Source organism: Vanessa cardui, chromosome 1 (assembly GCF_905220365.1).
Source record: "Vanessa cardui chromosome 1, ilVanCard2.1, whole genome shotgun sequence".
Taxonomy (NCBI): Eukaryota; Metazoa; Arthropoda; class Insecta; order Lepidoptera; family Nymphalidae; genus Vanessa; species Vanessa cardui.
The window spans coordinates 15,271,360-15,295,230 of NC_061123.1; the positions used below are offsets into that span (position 1 = coordinate 15,271,360).

General features: G+C 31.9%; 4 protein-coding genes across 8 annotated transcripts in view; 3 read left to right on the forward strand and 1 right to left on the reverse strand.

Annotated features, from left to right (window-relative positions):
- Nucleotides 1-23,871, reverse strand: part of LOC124539862 — a 123,707-nt gene that overhangs the window by 84,158 nt on the left and 15,678 nt on the right. For 3 of the 4 annotated variants that reach the window (XR_006967119.1, XM_047117256.1, XM_047117515.1), the window contains exon 2: nt 13,545-13,793. Coding sequence is in view for 2 of the 4 variants with exons in the window: in XM_047117256.1 (XP_046973212.1) it covers nt 13,545-13,648 (104 nt within the window). In the remaining 2 variants the exon portion in view is untranslated. Of the gene's footprint in view, nt 1-8,398; nt 8,418-13,544; nt 13,794-23,871 lie in introns of those variants that run through there. The other variant, XM_047117320.1, reaches the window with a different exon arrangement.
- On the forward strand, nt 791-3,935 carry LOC124540543. The gene is made up of 2 exons (XM_047118242.1): nt 791-1,180; nt 3,628-3,935. Exons 1-2 carry the CDS (start codon nt 893-895, stop codon nt 3,835-3,837), a joined length of 498 nt encoding a protein of 165 aa, XP_046974198.1. The 5' UTR covers nt 791-892; the 3' UTR covers nt 3,838-3,935.
- On the forward strand, nt 16,582-18,658 carry LOC124540412. Its single transcript, XM_047117981.1, has 2 exons — nt 16,582-17,189; nt 17,917-18,658. The coding sequence occupies exons 1-2, from the start codon at nt 16,830-16,832 to the stop codon at nt 18,364-18,366; spliced, it is 810 nt and encodes a 269-aa protein (XP_046973937.1). The 5' UTR covers nt 16,582-16,829; the 3' UTR covers nt 18,367-18,658.
- Nucleotides 21,090-22,665, forward strand: LOC124540285. Of its 2 annotated transcripts, none has more exons than XM_047117798.1 (2): nt 21,090-21,599; nt 22,066-22,665. In XM_047117798.1, the coding sequence occupies exons 1-2, from the start codon at nt 21,231-21,233 to the stop codon at nt 22,606-22,608; spliced, it is 912 nt and encodes a 303-aa protein (XP_046973754.1). In that variant the 5' UTR covers nt 21,090-21,230; the 3' UTR covers nt 22,609-22,665. The 2 variants fall into 2 exon arrangements, with proteins under 2 accessions (XP_046973754.1, XP_046973821.1); XM_047117865.1 differs by having other exon boundaries at nt 21,093-21,590.

A 23,871-nucleotide genomic window follows, 5' to 3' on the forward strand; every position in this document is an offset into this window, starting at 1 on the left:
CCCCGAAAGTTAGGAGACATGAGCCTTACAACTGAACTTTTAGACGACTTATGTCAGCGGCATTCTCATTCTTAGTTTTGATAAAAATCGATCGAAATCGATATTTATTTTATATCTAGTTTGTTAATTTGTGTTGATTTTGTTATTAAATCTGAATATTCGATAAATAAAAAATAAATGTTCATTTTTATATCTTGTTCTCCTTGCTTTAAACTATCTACAATCGAAAATATTATACTATAATTATTCTTATATACCTAAGTGGTTTTTGCATTGAGCTTTAAAGAAAGAGTATTCTATGATCTATATTTTTTAAATTATTTTTCCTGTTCGCTCGCAAAAGTATAGTTGTGTCAAATAATGTTAGTTTTTTAATGCCTGAATTTATTTGACTCTGGCGCAAAATATTCTGCCAATGCCACGTATAAATTAGAAGACATACACAGTGTGAGTTTAGTCAAATTGGTTCCAAGGTTTAACAAATGTTGTAATTTCTAAAGTGGATTGATAAGTTGATCAATTTTACTTTAAGTCATTTAAATGATTGTAAGATATAAGAAAATGTTTTTCGTTCAACTTTAAAAATATATTTGTGAACATTATATAATAACATTGTTTACATTCTAATATAAATTAGTGCCATTTACATATTGTTTTCGAAAATAACAATGGGATAAAATATAATAATTGCATAGATACTCTTTGGATGGAAAACTTTTTGTAAACTCATTGTATGTTAATAAACGTCATTTTTGACGTTTTAAATGAATGATAAATCGAAATTATATACTTTACCATTAATATTATTGACGGAATTATTGCCGACTCTTTAGCCTCAGTAAAAAAAGTTACAAAAAGAAAAAAAAAATCGAAATTAAAATTTATTCAAATTATGTTCATTAACATCGCGTACAAGGACGCCCCGGAGCTGTCGACTCTGAGGCGTAGTTCTTCCGAAGTAGATCTCTCAGTTGAGAAACTGTTGTTAGTTAATCCAAACTGCCCGGTACGAATAATGCTTGAATATATACGAAAGAAATGTCGACTTGGTGTTTTCACACATTTCGACTTGTGTGATGAGAACGGTATTTTGAAAGGTCTTTTTAGCATGCCCACCTATGTGTACGCAACGGATCAGTTTGAACACAAAAAAACATACTATGTTATCGTGATAAAGCAAGTAAGTATGACTAAGTGAGTACATATTTTTATTAAGAAGTTATTGAACTGACTACGGGGAGACTTGAGTACTATAACAGTTTGTTTGGACGGAATCAATACCATCTATTTACATATAGTCCATCCATTTAAAAGAGTAACTTGACTTCACCAATTTGCCATATACGTTGTATGTGCACACTCTCTATAACTTCACTCTCATAATCTAATTGGTTAGCAAATCCTACACAACTGAACAGTGATCAACGGCTTTACTTTTCAATGTAAGTATGTGAAAATGCTGCTTTTAAAAAAATCTTGACGGAAATACGAAATATTATTATATTTGTGAGATCCGGTGATTTTGACCAGAGTCAGAGATCAACAGCCTAGTAAGTAAGCTTGACCAAGGAGTTGGTTTAAGTTACACTGATTCAGAACAGCAAGTTCGAAAATAAAATGAAATCCAATTGAATAAAAACATGTCTACGATTGTACATACATAAGTGTTTGTTCATTAAGAACTGGCTGGCACATTTATCAGTGGGAAGCATTTAAAACTATACACCTGTCCTGCTAAATGCCACCTGCTCAAGATTAATCCCGGTGAACAAAACTAATTAAATGTCGCTGTAGAAATACAGCGGGCTTTTTATCATTTGGCAAGCATTATTCACCACTATTTTAATCTCGTGTCTATTAATGTATTACGAATTTATTTGATTGTTGAACGTATGGATTTAGAGTTGTTATAGTTCGATTTGAAAAAATATTTTTACTTAAAGATAGCCTGTTTATTGAGAAGGATATTAGACTATTAACTACACTTATAGATTTTTTGTTTGAATTAAAAATACTCAGTCCAAAAACGGTCGCATTCTCATTACCATGTTGATAGGTAAAGTGAATAGTTAATGAATTTGAAGTTATTAGTTACATTATATAATAATTAAGGTATCGACCTAGAGGTAGCGAGCCTTATCAGTTATGCACTATTTGCCCGATAGGATTATAAATCAGTGGACCTAAAAATATTGCGAGTTTTACACGCAATGTTTACTAACGTGAATTGTTTTTACGATTGCCATTCTACAGGTTTGAAGCAAGTTTTAATATATACTAGAAACAGAAAAAACAGTACATATCTTCGGATATTTATAAATAGTTAATGTTTATTTATAGCTTCTCAATGAATTATTATTCGTCCAATGATATATTTCTCTTTCCGTCATCAGTAATTTAACATTTGAAAGTAAAATACAAAACTATTTTGTAATCACATAACCTCTATACGCTAAGCTATGGGAAATAATTGCTTTACATGTAAGTATATATAGAGTCGTGATGAAACAATGGTTAATATGCTCGAATCTAAGTGGAAGATTCTGTAATCTTTCACTAAGATTCGCTCCCTGTAGTCTATACCAAGGCAGACTTACTACTCATTGATGTCTGCCTTGGTATAGACCACAGGGAGCGAATCTTAGTAAAAGATTACACAATGAGAAAATATTGTAAGGGAAATCTTCATGTATTGGAGAAAATTGAAATTCTACTACATGTGTTCAACAAACCGGATTGAAGAAACTCGAACCAGAATAACAGAATATTAAGCTACTCGGCTTAGAAATAAAGAAGCCTGAAGACGGAAATTTACGGGAGATAGTCCATTATTAGTATTATTAAAATTTGTAGTTAAGCAAGTATGATTTATTATTACTATTTTAATTATTAATAAAGGGTAAAGATTGCTTATTGAATGTAAATATATATAACAAGTTATTCTTGTAAAGTTTAAAAAATATATATTACGAAAAGATTCAAGGTCTGGTAATTTATAAATACAATTGACTGTCTTATAAAATTACGTTTCTTAATTATAATTAAAGAATACATAAATTCATTAATTTATTTATTAAACTTATAACGACATGGATGCATTGATATATAAGAAAATATATGTATACGTATACAGTAATATTACTGTGGCTGTTAAAACTATTTTTATAAGGCGATACATAATATATAATCTTTCAATAAATTACCAAATTAACGCAAAGACCTGAGAAAATTTCTTTAGGGCTTCAGTTTTATATACATATTAAAGACTGAAAATGTCTCGGTTTGATTAAATTACGAATTTGGGGTAATAGGAGCGTCCTCTAATCATTAAAATGTCTTTTTGGAATTTGTTTTTACAAATATCTCATTGTGGCGTCCATCAGAATGACTATGCAAACATTCAAACCACCTTTTGAAATAATGCCAGTATTTTGTACCCTACTCAGTAACATTTTATATTGAAAGAAAATATTCAAAATGGCCAAATGTAGAATATATCAAGGAAATATTTGGGATAAAATTATTTTGTATTACTTGTCCACCGCTGGACAGCGTTGGAGTAATCTCCAAATCTTAAGCAAATCAGCGAGTTATTTACGGTACGTAATTTTACTTATTATTCAACAGGAAAGCGACAAAAGATTATCCGTGCTGCCTCAAATTAATCACGAAAACAAAATCTACTTGGATCTGAAGACGAAATTGCAGAAATATCTAGCTGTGGGTGATATAACCCCCGTGCCCTCACCGCCCGTGGGACCAACTCCACTCCCGGATAAAGTTAGCCCAGCATTAAGTAAAGCACCCGCACCTAAGCAGAATGTAAAGAAGAAGTAAAACGTCGATTACATTACGGATACTTAGAACCATCTTAGACTACTTCTACGTATGTATTGTTGTTTATGCAAACAGATTCGGAATCGAGAATGCTTGTTATTGATAGAAATTTTTTTCTTGCTTCGAGCTATAATTATGACGTCATAACAAACAGATATTTTGTTTAAAATGTTTGTTTAATAGATATTATTAATCAGTTTGTTCTCGAACAGAGAGCTGAGATGGCCCATTGGTTAGTACGCGTGCATCGTAACCGATGATTGCGGGTTCAAACCCAGGCAAGCACCACTATATATATGTGCTAAATTTGTGTTTATAATTCATCTCGTGCTCGGCGGTGAAGGAAAACATCGTTAGGAAACCTGCATGTGTCTAATTCCATTGAAATTCTGCCACATGTGAATTCCACCAAACCGCATTGGAACATCGTGGTGGAATATGTTGCAAACCCTCTCCTTAATGAAAGAGGCCTTATCCCAGCAGTGGGAAAGTTACAGGCTGTTACTTGGTCTCGAAATGAAAATCATTTTAATAATAGCAATGTGTGTAATATATGTAATTGCTCTCTAAATTATAACAGGCACGTGTGGTTAATGTTAACGCACTCAATTATTATATTGTATAACATACTAGTTGTTGCCAGCGGCTTCGCCTTTTCGGGTGTTGGTTGTCATGTGTTGGGCAAAAGGTAGCATATGTCCTTTCTTTAAGTTCAAGTCTGCTTTATATCAAATTTCATCAACTTCGATTCTGCAATTTGGTCGTGAAAGAGCGACGGACAGACAGAGTTATTTTCACATTTATAATATTAATATAGATAGTTTATGTTTTTGTTAATGTAATAATAAAATTAGTCATTGAAATTACTTATTAATAATTTATAATTTTAGTATGATTTGAATAGTTTTAAATCGATCATACTGATTAAAATAAATAAAGCATAATCATTGACCAATTTCTTTTTCTTTGTCCATTAAATGAAATATTTGTAAGAAGTGGTTTCTTAAATATATTTTTTCCTTTTCAAGTATTTCCATCAGAAGTTTTAAGTGTATTCTCCTGATTTTTTTTTTCTTAAGACCTTATTGACTTATTTTTTTTGCTTTATTATTAATAAAAAAAATCCTCAATTTATTACTAAAAAAATATGAAAACTATTCAAGTCACATTTTACCTAGGCTTCACAGACGTCTGGATTGAGGTGTGTGGCACGTGATAGGCATGTAAAGGAGCTTAGATCATAAATGTTAGACCACAGGACGCAATGCACGTGTCCCGGAAAGCGGATGTCCTGTAACTGTGGGGTAAAAAAACGTTACCCATTGTCACGCGCGTAGTGATTATTGTTACCATTGGATTAAATTATATAAAACCTTTTTGGTAATGATCGCTTTGAGATGTACGTTTTTGTTTTGTAGTAACTAAGAAGATTTTATTGATGTCTTGGAATTGATTTGAAATTTTTAGATTGATAAATAGCAACTTGTAAATTAAGTTTTTGTAATTTAAGCATAATCATCTTCGGAAGTGGATTTGTCAACTTGCGGGTTAGAACGAAAATGAAATATTTTAGAGACATCACATTTAATTATTTTTTCCTTTTCTTGGTTTTATGCAAATCCCGCTTTCATAATTAGATGAGTCTGTAAGCCAGTGTGATTATGACATACGGGACATAATATCTCAGTTGAAATGGTTATCGACACAATACGATTGAAAGGTTTATACGGTTTATATACCCTAAAGCTTTCAGTAGTAGTAGTGATACCGTCAAAGGTAGCCTATTCGTCTTTTCCTTTCTATTCCAACTTTCTGAATACTCGTCTATAGATATATGGAATCCACTAATATGTTAACTTCTCACCATTCTCTTTCTGATTTTGCAGTTAGACTCATTATGTTAAGATATTATGCAAATTTCAATAACAAATTATAATGGTACCTTATTTTTGTACTTAAATTATAATTGTCTACGACGTGTATATAATTCTGGATAACATGTAAGTATACTCTCAACTGTTCGAGTTTAATCTTTCTCTATGGGCAAATATTATATTTCAATTACAGACTATAAAATAAGGACAAGATCCAGATACAAGACACCGATAGTCGAGAAATTATGTGGAAGGCGGCTATCATGTAATGCGAAGGATCGAGGAACATACTGTGAGGAAGGCCTTGAGCGCATATATGTGGATGAATATAGAGGTAGAGAACGACCCAAGAAACGATGGGTGGATTGTGTAAAAGACGATACGGTTAGCAGGAATGTGACTTGTGAAATGACGTCTGGCAGGAGGATCTGGAGAAGTATGGAAGAAGACATGCTACGCCGACCCCAAATAAAATTGGGATATAGGCAGGAGAATGATGAAAATAAGGGCAGGAGCAAGCGCAACATTAAAGTGAAGCAACAAAAGTGAATGAAAATGCAATGGAAATTATTATTTTATTTACTATTTCAATTATTTATAAGAAAACAGTAAAGCCTTACTAATTTTTATAATCTAAATATATTAAAACGTTAAGTTCAAATTGTGTAATAAAATGTTTTCAAGCGATGCTAACATTTTATTAAGAACAGACATACCGTAGAAAATTGAAAACGGGATTGTGTAATGGCAGAAAAAAAAGACGCAGCTTTTGGTGCGCGGTCGCTGTTACAACGGAACAGTACGATCGACTTTTACTTGGACGCCGTCTGCAGAATCCACAGCGTAATTACAATGCACTAACGCCCGTAGAAGAATTTACATACAACTTGCAATCGTGTTTAGACTACAAACGTACCTATGTGTTTTATTTTTAATGCATATTAAGGCTCATGTATAAAATATTATTGTTTATATTTATTCCGCTCTTATTCTTATGAAAAAATTTAACCCACAACTCGAAAGTTGCTGATAATTATAGTATGAAAATATTCTTAAGCAAGTGACAACAATAAATTCATTTATTTGCAGCATAAACGAGAAGAGAGAGTGTACGAGTAGAGTAAAATTTTAGATTGCAAAAGCAAATTAATGCTTAGCCTTGGGTCAAGTAACAATTATTGACGGTTTTTGTGGAGAAATTCCTAGTCATATCCCGGAGTCTGGAAATTGGCAATGTGAACAGTCCTGTGCAAGATCTTTTTCACGTCAAATTAAATCAAGATCCTGTTTTTAATCTACACTTACTTATTGATTCCACGTGTCATGTCAATCATAAGTTCTTGTTTTGTTTTAATACTACTAAAAACAAAATTCGGATACGATTTGAAAAATTTGCTTGCCAGGACCATACATACATATAATCGATATTAAATTATTGCGATTTGCGATTATCAAATACTGTGTGAACACCGTCTCGACGAGTGTGTAGGCTTAAAACTATACGTACTATTAAATTGTTCCTGAATTTCTATTTAGCTATTGACAAACATACAAATTGTATGATTATATTATTTATGCGTATCTTCAGTAATCAGATATCTAAGTGACGCTGAAGGTTCAATGAATAGATTAGCTGGTGTTCAATCCAGGATCAGAATCCTGGCACCACGAGTCACGTGTCTAATTTTCAGAAGCCATTACGTACATGAAATTATGCTATACTGACGAACTTCGTGGTCGAGTGGTGTGTACACCGGTTTTCAAGGGTACGCCACTCCGAGGTCCCGGGTTCGATTCCCGGCCGAGTCGATATAGATTATCATTAGTTTTCTTTGTTGTCTTGGGTCTGGGTGTTTGTGGTACCTTCGTTACTTCTGATTTTCCATAACACACGTGCACGTGCCTTAGCTACTCACATAGGGATCAGAGTATTGTATGTGATGTTGTCTCATATTTATTATTATTATTATATACGTGTATGGACTTGCAATGGCAAATTGAAGTAATATGCAAAATATTCTTGCCTTTGTCAAACAGTGGGACATTTGGTTAGTGTTCTATGTATGGGCACGTATTAACTAATGCAAAACTATGTAAAACTATTGTTTCGTTGCGTTACGCCAACGATAACAGTTTTGACAGCGGTGCAGCGGACCGCGACCGAACGCCAAAAGTCGTACACGATGACAATAAAATCCATCTGGTGTAATGAAAGTTGCAACACACAATACAGCATAAATATTTGATATAATAATCTTAAACACCACTGTATACATTTACTCCGCCATTGATTGATCAGTTCAATTAGTTCAATAAACTATTTACTACTTAATTTCGATTTATCTATTATATAATTTAATTAAAAAGTTGTTGCGTGTTTTATATCTTGTATTCGAAAACGTTATTTTAAATCTACACCAACTTATTATAGTTATATAGACGATAAGTAAGTACAACCTTTTTGGTGAGCATTCATTATCTAATGCAGTAAAACCTATATAAATGATAAGATAAAACTCAATGATTATTAATTAAATAAATTCTATCTATAAATAAAAATATATTTCAAAGACTTTTATAGTAAAAACAATAAATATCATTTTATATTTATAAAATTTTAATTATACTTTACGGTGTTATTCTTTTGTCTAAATTTTTGTCTAAATTAAAAAAAAAAACATATCTACCTTTTAGGGTTCTATAACGCGAAAATCCGTTGTAACAAAACAACACTAACAAAACACCACACAAAAAAGTTTTACATCAAAAACAGATTAAAAATATGTATCACTATTTTGTAAATCGAATTTATTAATAATATCGGACCTAACAGAGGCCGGTGTTTTGAATCGAGTATTGGCGCGAACTGACTGTCAGCACGTCACAGCCGGCGATATGGCTCATGCATTCCTAATTTAAAATTCTCCCTTTATCAGGGTCCAATGATGGTAAACATACACAGGTGACTAATTCCATTTATAGAATACGAATGTATTGAATATCCTTACGTGTGTATTTTAGTTATATCTGGTAAATTGTAAATAGTAAATTGTGTAGATAATTTCTTCGCTATCTTCAAAATCAAAATATGAATCTGGTTTATTCAGTATAATTTTACAAATTTAATCTATCACCATTCATGCCATAACAAGTTACGACTCAAGCTTAAGACTATAAAAAAATAGTAAGTATGTACTAACTTTTCATACATAGTTTACCATCAGACGTGACCACGTATTGCTGTCGCTAGATGTGATAATAAAATAAAAGTTTTATAATCTGTGAGTGTATATTTCATGATATAAACAAATGCATTATTTCCCGTTTTTAATTGTTCTTGCTCTATACGGAGTTGTTTTATAGTCTTCAAAGAATTTACTTCACAGAAACACAAATGCTTGTACAGTATCATCTAGTAAGTAAGTCTGTTTATACAACAATTACGAATAAAAATGCTATTTTCTAAAGAACCCATTTAAAATATGCGTAAATTTCTCTAGCGACGCGGTGTACCGTGAAATGCAGCCAATATGTCCTCGACAGGTACAAAAAAATAACAGTATTAGTTGTAATCATATACGTATTATATACATTTTCATAAATAACAGGAAAATAATTGTAATAAACTTCCTTTAGTTATGTGTTGTTTAATAAATAGCTGCGGTGTCAAATTTTACATGGGTGGTTGATGTTATATTAGATATTCTGAAAAAGGATATAACTTTTTCAATAATTGGGCTATCGAACGAACTATTGAACGCAAAACTCTTTTTAAAATTGATGTGGTAGATACTGAGATACTTTACAACAAACGTAACTCTTCAGTTTCAATTAATAGTAGAAATAATATTCCCAAGTCGAAAAGTCGGCAAAGCTTATCAGTTACAATGAAGTTATGCCTTTTTCAATATCTCAATGAAAAATGCCATGAAAGTGAAGATCTTACGAATGATGCGGGCCATTGAGTAATATTTTTGATTCGCGTTAAATTGGCGTGTAGTATTATCAAACTGGTTAAGAGAGATTATTAAATATTGACAAAACTATTTCACATTTTTATTATATAAAGCATCCGTTAAACGTGCTCAAACGATCGGTTTTGCCGTCAGTTTAATTTAGATGATGTTTGCGTAGCTATGACAGGTTTGGAAAGTATATTCTACCGAAAAGAATCGGCAAGGAACTCAGTTAATCTTATTCATTATATGATACTCTTACATACATATGTATACAGTTAAATTTATGTACTTTATATGAAAATTAACGCATACGATATTCTAGTTTTAAATATATTAATTCTTAAATGTAGAATGTAATTAAAACCTAAAAGTAATTAAACATCTTTCACGTTAGAATAGTTTAAACTTGTATTTTAAATTTAAAAATAATTTTGTTGTCTGTATTGCTTCCATAAAACTTATATTTAAATCATGGGTTTTTTTGAGTTATGTGCTTAAGATAACATTCGATATATATTATTATCGGGATTAAAGCTATTCATATAAAAATGTACACTTTATCTCGAGTGAAAACGTCTACCAATATCCTTTAATACTGTTTATTCCAATAGCCCTTTGTAATTCGCGATTGACGTTTGCATGAGCGTGTACTGGAGGCTTAATGGCCCGTTCACACATACATCATACATACATCCGCCATTGACAATTCGTTAATAACAACTTATCATCAAAGTCGAATAGACGTTTTCATATTTATAAAATTAATCGTACCGTCGAATTTGTCTAATATTGTGTATCAACTATCAACCGTTAGACTGTAAAGTAAGTAATTTTAAGCCTGTCAATGTTTCATTAAGATTATCTGTTACGAAAATTGAATAAATTCGTATAAGTACGTTACGGGTGAATTAAAAAATATATTAAAACTTAGATTGCTCTAGAACAATTTTAAATCGACGATTTAAATTTCGAATATACCAATTTTTTCTTTTCATGGACTGGATCTTAGCGGTTACTAACTGCCTGACATCTATGATAAATTGAATGTACTCTTAGTTCTGAGATGATGTCGATAGGTCGCGTTGAAATGAGCTAAGTTTACAGAATAGCCTGGTAGATGGCGTTGACAGCCGACAATTAAGAAAAATAATAATAATAAAACTATTTATAACGGATGAATCGCGTATATTAATTATTTTTAAACAACAGGGATGTTTAAAAATAATTAATATACGCGATTCATCCGTTATAAATAGTTTTATTTAAATGTGTAATCATCGCGAAAATTTAAGACAACATTAAATAATAATAATGTAAAATTAAAAAAAAAATACTTTAAGCAGTATAACATGGGAGAGGTAAATTTATTATTATTGTCTGATCATGTTTTATGTTTGACATATTTTTTTAGGTCAACAAAGGTTATATATTTTATTTAATAGGTATACCTATTGAATAAAATATATGACTTACTTAAAAAAATTAACTCGTCGATGTCTTAAAAAATTACATTTAATTCCCTAATTTACTAAATTTAATAGAGGTTTTATATGCGGAAAATTTTAATCAATTTCACTAGCACATGACGCTGAAACACCGCGTGTCAAATTACTTTTGGAGATGTGAGAGTGAGAAAGTTGGTGTTAGGCGTTAGCAGATGAAATAACCGATATGGTCTAATGGATAGCTTCGTATGGGACAACGGGTTCAGATCTGGTCATGCGTTCGAAGTTCATTTAAATCATTCAAATATAGAAGCATATTGGATAGAAGTTATGTCTTATATGTATTATACCAGTTGTCGCCTGTGGCTTCGTTCTCATTTTAGGATGTTAGTTGTCAAGTGCTAGGCAAATAATTAGCCTGTCCTGCCCTGTAGTTCGAGTTTGCTTCACGACAGACAGACAGACCGAATTACTTTCACATTTTTAATATTAGTATACATATAATATAGATGAAAAGCACGCAGATTTAACATATGATGTGGTCGGTGTCGGGCCTCGGGAAGAGGGAAGGGGGCGGGGTGTCGTTATTTTCAGGTGGTAGGTTAAACTACAACATTAATTAATGATTATCGGTCGAGTGACGTAAAAGGTTAATAAGCAGACAAACTTAGATTTATCATACTAACGAGGATTGCTTAAATAAATAAAGTTAACAGCCAATACATATCCCACAGTCAAACAATCAAAATCAAAATAAACTTTATTCAAGTGGGTTTTACTACTTTACAAGCACTTTTGAATCGTCATTTAACAATTAAGTGAAGCTACCACCGGTTCGGAAAGTAGATTCTACCGAGAAGAACCGGCAAGAAACTCACTAGTTACTCTTTTTCAACATTATTAAAAAATACAATCATATTAGTTAAATACAATTATATATGTATGTCATGTATCCTGCCTGGAAGTCAAAAGGTATTAATTCCAAGCTTTTTTATCATCTACAAAATCTGGTATTGAATAATATGCCTTTTTTACCAAAGTATTTTTTACAAACGATTTGAATTTACGAAACGGTAAAGTTAAAAATGTCTGCGGAATTTTATTATAGAAACGGAATATGCGTATTTTACTTTAGTAACGGAATATATGTGTATTTAGTGTTGCCCAAATGCAAGAACAAGACGAGACTTAGCCAGTCTTGGTCTTGGTCTTGCGCCAATACACCTGGTCTTGGTCTTGGTCTTGGTATTGCACTCCCAGTCTTGGTCTTGGTCTTGGTCTTGCAGCAAGAGTCTTGCAAGTCTTGCAATTACCTATTAGTCTATTACTATTTATTAAAGTTTATTTTAAATCTTAGAAAAACGTATTAGAATTGGAACATCGTGAGCTTGAATTAACATATCCATAGTAAAGATCAAGCAGATTAATAAATTACTGAAGATTTGATAAGAAATTTTGATAAATCAACTGACCTATATGTCGTTTAAAAACTTAAGAAATATAATGACTGAATGTACAATAATAGTACCTAATTAATTAGTTTAAAACCATATAATCAATATTATAATATATACTTACTAGAATAAGTTATTATGACATCCACAACCTATCCTTACCATTTTATCGTAATCATAATACTACTTGCGTGATCATTGTAATGTATTCATTTTCATTCTAAGCACTCTGAAACTTATTTATTCTTTGGAATACCTGTAGGTACTCTAAATATTCGAAATTATTTTGCATGAGTATACCTACGCCCTGTGGCGGCCATAAAATAGTGTCAAATGTTGTGATTTCGGCGCGGCGGCAACGATTGTTGTATATGATTTCAAAAGAATCCGCCGGCACGTGTATCATAACCATGTACTTCCGAAAAACGGCAAATTTCTTTGGGAAGTAAGTACAAAACCTTTGATGCCGCATTATCAAAGTGCCGATGATTAAAACATAACTATGCATGCACTCAGTTTGATTTTAATGGATATTTTTTTATTCGCTATGTAGGTATGTTTATAGTATTAGTCGTAATGCGCATAGGTCCAGTTTTTTAATATGCTTTGATACAGTTTTTTGCGTCTCATAGAATTCCTAAGCGTACCTACACACCGAAATGTTACACCTAACTACTCCGTGAAATAGCGCTAAGTCCTAGCTGCAAGACGCAAGAGTCTTGCAGGCTAAGTCTTGTTCTTGCTCAAGTCTTGCACGGTCAGTCTTGGTCTTGGTCTTGCTAAAAATATGCGGTCTTGTTCTTGTTCTTGGTCTTGCAAAAATGCAAGAACAAGACCAAGACTGCAAGACCAAGACTGAATTTGGGCAACACTATGTGTATTAGTATGGAATACGCCGGAATAAAAAAATTATCTTACTTGAAAATGTTATTATTCAAAAAAGTTTTAAATATGGTGTACTTAATTAAAACTTACCTCGGACGTGACACGCCATTTGACAAGAGGTAACAAACCCCGGACACGATCCCTGCGAGCAGCCCCAGGCTCACCCCGGCGGACAAGGAGAGCGTGTCTGGCATCTCTTTCGCACTGTTTAATGTCACTTTCAAACTGTTTTATCACTGGCACAATGAACGTCTCATAATTACGGCACGAAATTTATCCAAACTAACTTTGCGTGACTCTTCTGGTTGGTTTATCAAAATGTTTTTAATATGTGAGTGCCTGTATGTGCAATGTGCAATTTGTGTAAAACTCAATGTCAGATTATATAATTAAATACAGTTATGAATCAACTTAATGAATACACTTATATTTTATGATATGGGTTGTCGGGTAAATGGGAGTCGAGCTATCGAACACTTAGACAAGATATTAACCTATTCCTACATCGTCAATGCGCTATCCATGGGAACTAAGAAGTTGTGTCCCATGTGCCTGTTGTTCCACTGGCTCAGTTATCCTACTAGCTGGAACACAAAACTACTAACTATTGCTATTTATTGTAGAATCTCTGATAAGTTGGTAATACATATACTAAGCCGACCTTGCCAGCTCTCTAACATCATCTATATTTGCACCCAGACCAGTAGAGCTAGCAAGTGTTTATTTGTCTTAATCTTAATTAAAGCAACTTTTCATCACAAACACAAATATATACAAAAGTTTTTAACATTAAATATATGCTTAAAGAGGAAGTTAAACAATTTGGTGTCGATTACGGTCGGAATTTTACATAATAGCAAGTGCAAGTTAACAAAATCTCTTTGCATAACAGTTTCATTTTTTATACTGAATGAAATCTTTTAATTATATTTTGATTTTTACACAAATTTATATTACTTTTGTGATAACATACTTGATATATTTGAGCAAGTTTAATTCCAGAGTCAGAATATGATCAATTATAAATTTGTATTTTTCGTCATCTTTACATAGTAAGTATAAAAGCAAATTCGCTTTTTCTGTCCTTATATCATTTGAAACTACGCAACGGATTTTGATGCGACTTTTAATAGATAGTGTGATTTGAGGGGAAGGTTTGTGTATATAATATATGAACAATATAGTAAAGAAACACTGATAATTTTAGAAGTTTGCAATATGATATCGTAAATAAACAAATACTGAAGTATGTTTAATTATTTAGTATCAGTATTGCATCCGTGCGAAGCCGGGCGGGTCACTAGTACTAAATATTTAATTCTGAATAAGTCATGACGTCGAAAGTATAATAAGAACACTATAGATAAAGATAATGATCTTACAACATTCAATATTCGTGTAAGACACAAATTGGCTAATTTCGATTAAGATTCCACACCAAAAAGGTTTTATATTACAATGGAAAATTGCATAAAATAGCATAAAGCTTAACTTTTCACAGACTGAACAATGTAAGATAAGGTTGTCCCATCACAATAAGTAATGGGGCAAGAGCCCTGGGACATTCCCAGGCGCACCGGACGGAGATAAGATATAATGCTCAGGTTAAAATTATAGATCTAAACCTATTACTTAAGCGTGTGTTACCTACGCATTATAATTATTATATTAACAAGTTATTGCTAATGGTTATTTATTATTAGTTATTATATTATTTTGTTTTTAATTATTTTGTAATTTGTAATTGTTGTAATGATAGTACATATTATTCAACAAATAATTTTCGTAGTTATTTTTTAAAAGCTAATTTGCCGTTACTGTTTGAATCGTTTAAACCTTATTTTCACAACAGAATGTTGGTAGGTAAATCTGCCAAATTTCATATATATAACTCAGATAATAAAAATGTTATTTGAAAAAATATTTGTTATTTAAGAATTCAGAATCTTTAAACCCGATTTCCCAAAAATCTACTTATTTGGATTGTGTCCGTATATTACTAAGTGTACGATATCTACTTATGTGTTTAACCGTTTACGTTACAGCTTGTAACAGACATTTATGAACTTGCATACCTCATCTACCAATTGAATAGTACGGTATTAAGATTCCCCGACATCCAATTTCTACGTTTCAACCATCCTTTCAAACCATTGTGTTTGGTAAAGGATCGCCGATACCTCGCACGTGTAACACTTTTAATACATGGCTCACAAACGAACCTAGAGATATTTTCTCCCTTGGACTCAGCCAGTTTCGTGCACTTTTGATAGAAAAGATTCCTAATTAGAAGTAAAATAAGCGTTTTTCCTTATTGTCTATTATATAACTTTCTATAAAATCCACAATAGATTCAAATTATTAATATAGATCTGTATACAACGTAGATTTTTTGCATGTTGTACACGCCTCTATGTGGCATACATATTAGTATTTAAGACTTAGATGTTTAAGATTTTATTGTGAATGCTGCATATGTTATGCTGTTGGTGTGTTTAAATAAATAAATAAATAAAAGAAATAAATAAGTAAGAAAACTTTGCCATCCTCTTGTTTCAGTGGTTTAGCGACACAACGACAACAGATAGACTGACAGCGAACACTAAAATTGCCTGTCTGTTTCTCACTCTTTCACGACGAAATCAATTAAACGAATTTGATGAAATTTGGTATGAAACAAGTTTGAACTCCAAATAAGGACATAGGCTTCTTTTTTGTCTAACACATGACAACCAACAACGCGAGAGAAGCAATGGGCGACTACTAGTCTTTATATAAATAACTTTCTGCTTGGTGACATTTAAATTTGAGATAAATTATAAATTATTTATAATTATGTATTATGTAATTACTTCTCCGTTCAGACGTCTATTATTATTTGTTGATGAACATCTGACGGTAACTTGTAACCTTCGCCATTGATTGTCAGATTGGGTCAATTATTTTCCACACTGTTAGTGGTTTTTTTATAAACGAGACTATAATATAAATAAACGAGGTTAATTTTATAATATGAAAAAGGTCAAGTAGCCTCAAAGTTTATTTAGTATATTATTATGTAGACGAAAACGTAATAAGTCAGGTTTTTATAATTATTATATTTAGTGCGCTAACATTATATCAGCCGGGTAAACACGATTCAATGTTAGTCGATCAACCGCTAAAAATAGAAAGCATTCGGGCCGTCCAATCAAATCGAAGCAACAAAAATCGATTCAATAATCCCCCCTCGTCTGTTGAAACCGGTCTCTCGTTGAATCGACACGTCGGAATGTTCGGACGTGCTTCTCCAAGTCGAATTCAACGATTCATTAACTACGCCCAAACCGAGTACCGATACCAATTCTGATTGATTTGTTTTATTTCGGACGCAGAATGTCAACGAAAAAGTCAATCAAGTGGTCTGATAACATCATGTCACGATTCTTGGAACTGTATCAACAATACGAGTGTCTGTGGAACAATAACACCGAAGTGTACAAAAATCGGGACGCCCGAGAATCGGCCATACAGAAAATTATTAACGAGTTGAATTTGAAAATGACCGAAGCTGATATTAAGAATAAAATTAAAAGTATCCGCACCATGTACAGGAGAGAACTGCTTTTAATCATCAAGTCTAAGAAGAGTGGCGCTGCCCCCGACGACGTTTACAGGCCGAGACTGAATTGGTTCAATCAAGCTGATTCGTTTTTGAGGGCTGTCACTGTAGCTAGAGAAAGTATTTCAAGTTCAGTGAGTATTTTATTCAAAAATATAAATTCAGTAATATTTAAGCGTTAGGATAGGCACAGCACAGGTGCTTGCGCGGCCTTGAATCGGTAATCTTTTTTTAAGATTTATGTTGTTTAACCTGTGCGTCAAGTCACACGACACATTTGTAGTGGAGATATGGACCAAGTAAGGATCATAATTGAGTAAATGACGTAATGACGTTACGTTAATAAATTGATTTTGGTTATATAAAAAAAACAAGTGACAATGATACGCTATTTTGATTCATGTATTGTAGTGATTTACGTATATCATATTCTGACATTAGTGTTCTACAGAGAGTTTCAAATTTCTTCTTACAGAATTTCTCAACGTGTTGTTCGGTTTTTGACAAATTAATTTAAAAGTCGACGACGTAACTTTGTTGTTGCGCTAACAAATTATGCCATACAATAATCATTTTATTAAACAAACCTCTCCGCCAGGTTACATTAACTTAAACTAATCAAAAAAGATAATTATAAATCGAGAAATACAAAATCAATTATATCAACGCACATACATGTTTGCTTAATTAGAATTATTTATTAAATAATAGGCTGATATGGTTTTAGAAAAAAATATAAATTTGGTATTATACTGCATTCTAGGTCACTTAAAAAAATTACATCAATCAATGAATTTTAGATATATACACACGTTAAAATTAAGGCCAAATTATTAAGTCTATATCATTTTTGTTTTACAGGATATCAACGATTTTGCTGGAGGAGATATTGAATCAACTATTGAAGACCCATTACTAACGTCGGAATCAATAGAAACAAGTGAATTTGTTCGCCCCAGCTCATCCCAGTCGCAACCACCACAAGTAATCCCAGCAACATTTCGTAAACGCAAGAAAGACACTGTTAACGAAAGTATTAACAAATTACACAAAATATCCAGTCCCAAGAAACAGGAATTGGACGAATTTGATTATTTCGGAAAGTTCGTCACTGCACAGTTACGGAAAATGCCTGAATATGACGCCATTTTGTGTCAGGAAGAAATGCACAGTATTATGAGGAAGTATAGGCTACGTTTACTCTCTGGATCTTTGAACAGTTCACCCTCTATGTCTCCTTCAGATCACAGTGTATCGACGAATCCTTCACCGCCGCCTCCACAAATACATATAAAAAATGAAATAGAATAATTCTCAAATGTATACATAATTGATCTCTCATAAATGTGTACGGCAATTTCTTTTGCCGCATTTTGACAAGACGACACATCTTCCTATCCACAGGCCCAGATGACAAATAAAGGTATACCGAAAAATAAGTGAACAAACGTTATCTAAATAAATATTACTATGACATACTGTACATGACAAGTTATGAATATATCACTAATTAGTATAAAACAAAGTCGCTTGCTCTGTCCGTATGTCCCTTTGTATGCTTCAATGTCTAAAACTACACAACGGATTTTGATGCGGTTATATAGATAGAGTGATTCAAGAGGAAGGTTTTTGTATGTTACATGAACAATATAGTATAGAAACACTGATAATTTTAGAAGTTTGTAATGTGATGTCGTAAATAAACAAATTCTGTAGTATATTTAGTATCAGTATTGCACCCGTGCGAAGCCGGGACGGGTCGCTAGTATATATATAAATCGTATTATCATTCGTTGATCTTGAAAAGGTCTTCGCAAAATATTAGGACTGAATTTTATATAATAACTAGATTGGTCGTTAATATTCGTCGTTATATTTTAAATAAATTCTAATAAATAAACGATAAAAAATGGCTAATTTATTTGTCTATTTAATCCTTCCAGGATATTTAAAGCAAGGATTATCATACTTTATATAAATAAGGCAAATTTTGTCCAATGACTTACTAGATTGCCATTGAAATATTACATCTTTACCTCATCGCCACCAACACTCCTGCAAAAGTGGCCCTATTTTTTGTCATCTAGAAAATGCCGTCTTTTTCAGTACCGCATAGTACACATTGCACACTCTGAATCAGAATGAACCGGTAATGGGCACCCAAATCATGTCCTCAAAATACGGAACCTATTCTTTGCGATCTGATTACATAAAACTACTCTATACATGGTAACTTATTGTGTTTTTTCGTAAAAGAATACTTGTTAAGTTATTGTTTTTTTTTTCATACCAATATCACTTCCGTGGTTTTTAACATCTTTTTTTGACATACAAAGACTGTTTCCAAAACTAATTTCAACCTTTGTTTAGTCATAATGCCAAGTCACTGAAAAATATATCTGCCAGTATTGACTATTGAGTGCCGTGATAAGGGTACCGTGCTATTGCGAGTGCACTGGATTTGAAGTAAAGATCTATCTATATTACGGGTCTTATATTACATGTAAGTATTTAGGTATATATAAAAAATTTAATTAAATGTTCTAATTAAATTAATGGGTAAGAAAAGGTTCATTACCTTAAGATCTATGTTTGTGTGCTCAGTATGAGATATACTTACCTAATCTGCTTTATCGATCGAGAATGACATATTGCGTCGCAATCATTTGATGTTTAGTTTTAAAAGGTACTAAGAGCTTAAGAGTTAATAAAGGAATTAATTTGAAAACTGACTATGGTTATTAACTTTGACTGTACACAGGTGAAAAGAAATCGAATTATTTTCGGAATATGAAAAAGTAACCGATTTATTGTTTGACAACAAATAAAACCAAAATAAAAGACTTAAATAAGTTACATAAATATATAATCTATGTACGTAATTATTACAATTTAATTAAAATAAGCAAGAAAAAAATATTCAAATGGACTGAAATGAATAAGTTTATTTTATAACAATTATAAGGTTATATAACGAGGATAAATCTAAAATTATAATCAACCCGCTGTGAAAGTGTATCGTGTGTGGTATTGTGTATTAGCATTGAGTTGTAACTTTAGACGTGTATCATAATAACATTAAAGTTATTTGTAAGGATTTAGATAATTGCTTTCGGTTTTACCCTCATAATGTGGCAGTGGCATGTACCTCTTTGCTTAATTTGTGATTGTTTTCTGCATGTGCTGATGAAAATATTCCACGTATGGAATAACGAGTTGTGGAATAAGGTCCAAAACCTTCTCCATAAATATTTAGAGGACACCTAAGCCCAGTAGTCGAACATTAACAGGCTTTTATTTTACTATAAAAGAAAAATATATCAATAACTATATACCCATTTATTTGGTTTATAAAAGTCTTTTAGATTGTAAACAATAATATCATTAATTCAATACTAAAATGCGAGAAATGTAACACGATACATTATGTTAACAATATAAAAAATAATACTAAAATATATTAGACTAACTTATGTTAAATCGTGTTGAGTTTTAGCTTTCTCTAACGTTTTTTTGGTCATTTAGCGATTTTCGACGATGTACTAATAATTTAAAAACAAAAATATGTATGAAGTTTTAACGTGACGCATTATAATCTTTTATGTACATAATGATACTGGCCACATGAGGGCTGCCGACATCATTATAATTAAATTCTTTTTATTTATTTGTTTTTACAAATAATACTATTATCTGTCGTCAATCGTAATATTATGTAAAAAATCAAAATTGTTTATTAAACCTTTTAATCTAAATTAATACGTTTTTTTAGATTGTTGTATAATTAAAATCTTAAATCTTTATATTATTTTTTTATTCGGAATTTAATTGTTATTTATCTAAAGAGAATGTTAGCATTTTGACAGTTAAATGCGTGTTTATGTTACGGAATTAATTGTACAGGAAGTGCAACGTAAAAACTACTCAAAATATATCAAATTACACAATTAGGTAGCCCTGATTCACACGGTTCGTGTTCCCGCGCTCGAGCACGCACTGTGCGCGTCACATGCACGTGAGCGAGATAGCACTATCCGTTTGTCCAATTCATTATAACAGTTTGCGTCTGTGCGAGGGCGTGCGGAGACGTGCGTGTTTGCGCTAGCGTATCGCATAACAGAAACTTCTAGAATCGAACGCGTTCCATTGTTGTTTTTTTAAATAAGTTATCAACAATGTCGAGCCACGTTAGTATGGAATGGAAAACAGATACAATATTCCAATTTTTAAATCTATATCAAAAAGAACCATCACTATGGAACACGACGTCTATGGAACATAAGAATAAAGATGACACTTACGACGCGTGGAATAGAATCAAACAGCAATTAGGAGACAGGAATATACCAATTAAAGAAATTAAGAGAAAGAGAGACAATTTAATGTCTACGTACAGGAGACTAAGAGGCAAAGTTGAAAAGTCTAGATTGACAGCCGGAGAAGAGGAAATATACAAACCAGACTGGCCCTTCTATAACTTTATGGCGACGTTTCTTGACGATATGTATAACCCGAGAAAGTTGCCATGTCCCGACGTGAGTATCGTAAGTTCAACTATACTAATACATACGAAAAGCAGTTGGCTATTATCGTATTCAATTGTATAATTATATTTATATGTATGTAACGTTAAATAAGCATAAATAAGCGATTTTTGGTCGACTTTAAAAAAGGCATTAATATAATTGGCTCGTATATTTTTCAGAATAGAAATAAAACATGATGATAGGTGGCTATAATGCTATTTCAAATTTGTTCAAACATACACGATACAAGTTTATTTAAATACTAGTTTAAAATATTGGTATTAATTAAGTTAAATATCAATAAAATGTTTCGAAATTTCAATCAAGATAAGAGTTATTGAAAATTAATTTCGAATGTAACTAAATCAAAAGATATATTTTAAATTGGATTAATGCTTCGCAATAAAATTGAATTTGCAATAAATTAATCATTGCATATGAAAAAAATTAATAAAAAAATAAATAAAAATCTTATCCATTTCAGTCCTCTGTAACAACATATATTAAAGAAGATTCTAATTCAGAGTGCAATGAAGAAGAATATCTTAAAAAAGAAATAATAACAGCAGCGAAAACACCTAAGCGACGAAAGGTACAAAGTTCTGATAAAATCGAGGACAGCGATTGTTTGAAACAAATAAACAAAAAAATTGATCCAGACATAGAAGAATGTGTTCTATATACTCAATTGTTATGCAAGAAGCTGAAATCATTAAAAGAGAGTACGCGTGAGATAGCAATGCTGGAAATCGATAGATATATTTACAATTTAAAACAACAAGAAAAGTCAAATCTGGTTCTGGTTCCGCCGACGTTAATGCCTGTAGAAGGACAATATTCGCCGAGATATCAGCTGTCACCGCGTTCTGAGTATTCGTCAGTATCACAGCAGTCACCAGAATATAAGCCAGAATTCTCAATAAATCTGTCACCGTATCCTATGAATTCTTCTCACCAGCAGTCCGAGGAACAGTCTAATGAATCGCAACCAACGTCAGGCTCAGAAAGTTCTCATTTACCATCCTGACCTAGATGGGACTTAGGACTTGATATACTTCTAATTTTAAATAAATATTTAACACTACCTCAATGTATTTTACAACCTTTAGTTAACCTTACCCGTTATTTGTCTGGCCCAAACCTTTCAACTGTTTTTTATATTATTTTAACTGTACCGCTGTAACTGAAATTTATGACAATTTTGGTGCTGTTAACAATAAAATTGGTGTTCAATATTGAGAAGAGTTTGTCGTATTAAACGACGAAATTATGCGATTAAAATAATTTCTCTCCAACCCAGTGATAGACTTTGTCAATGAATTAGAAGTGTAACAATTAATAAAGATTCTAATTTTCATCATTTTCCATCCGATTTCGTTCCATTGCTATTAATAAAATAAATCAACATTTTTTCACACCTAAAAAGTCATAAACTTCTCTAAATCGAGAAAAATTCGATTGAGTTAGTTTGCCAAAGTCACAATATCTGTTCGTATTTACATAAAAAATATTAACAATTACCAATTATGTACATTTTAATACATTACTATGATAAATACATAAAATACTAAATACTAATAATATAATATAGCACATTTATTTAAAAACTTGGGTACATTTCAGTCTTGAGCCGTGAGCAAGTTGCTTAGAAACAATTAAAATATTATAAGAATACGTTACTCATGTTTTATTCATTCTTAAGCACTAGAAAATAATTTTATGATGTAAGTATTATTACGAGTAAAATGTTGATTAAAAATACATTTTAAAACAATGAAGCAAGTCCGTTGTTCTACTTTCCAAACATTGTTTTGCATACAAAATATGTGTTTACGACTTTATGTATAAATTGCTTAGGAAGTAATTAGTTAAGTAATGCTGCGTCTTCTTCTTTCAAACGTCAAATTTTTGACGTCAGAAAGAGATACATCGTTGTTTAATTAAGAACCCGATTATAACGTTCAAACTTTCTTAATGAAGTGGGTACCCAAAAGCCGGGTGTAGTATGGTGCCTGGCCAATGATCGTCAAATCTTGGATCATTGAAATCTTTGTAGAGGGTTTTCGGAGATCGCCAGAACAAGGCTTGTAACCAGGCTTGTTGTGCTTTAGATGATAACTAATGATATTAAGCACATTTATGCATTACAGAGTATAAAACAACTCCTTTACCGCTGTCTATCCCTATGTAGGCTCAGATCTATTAAATTACGCAACTGATTTTTAATAGATAGAGTGATTCGAGAGGAAGGTTTTTGTATATAATACATGAACAATATAGTAAAGAAAAA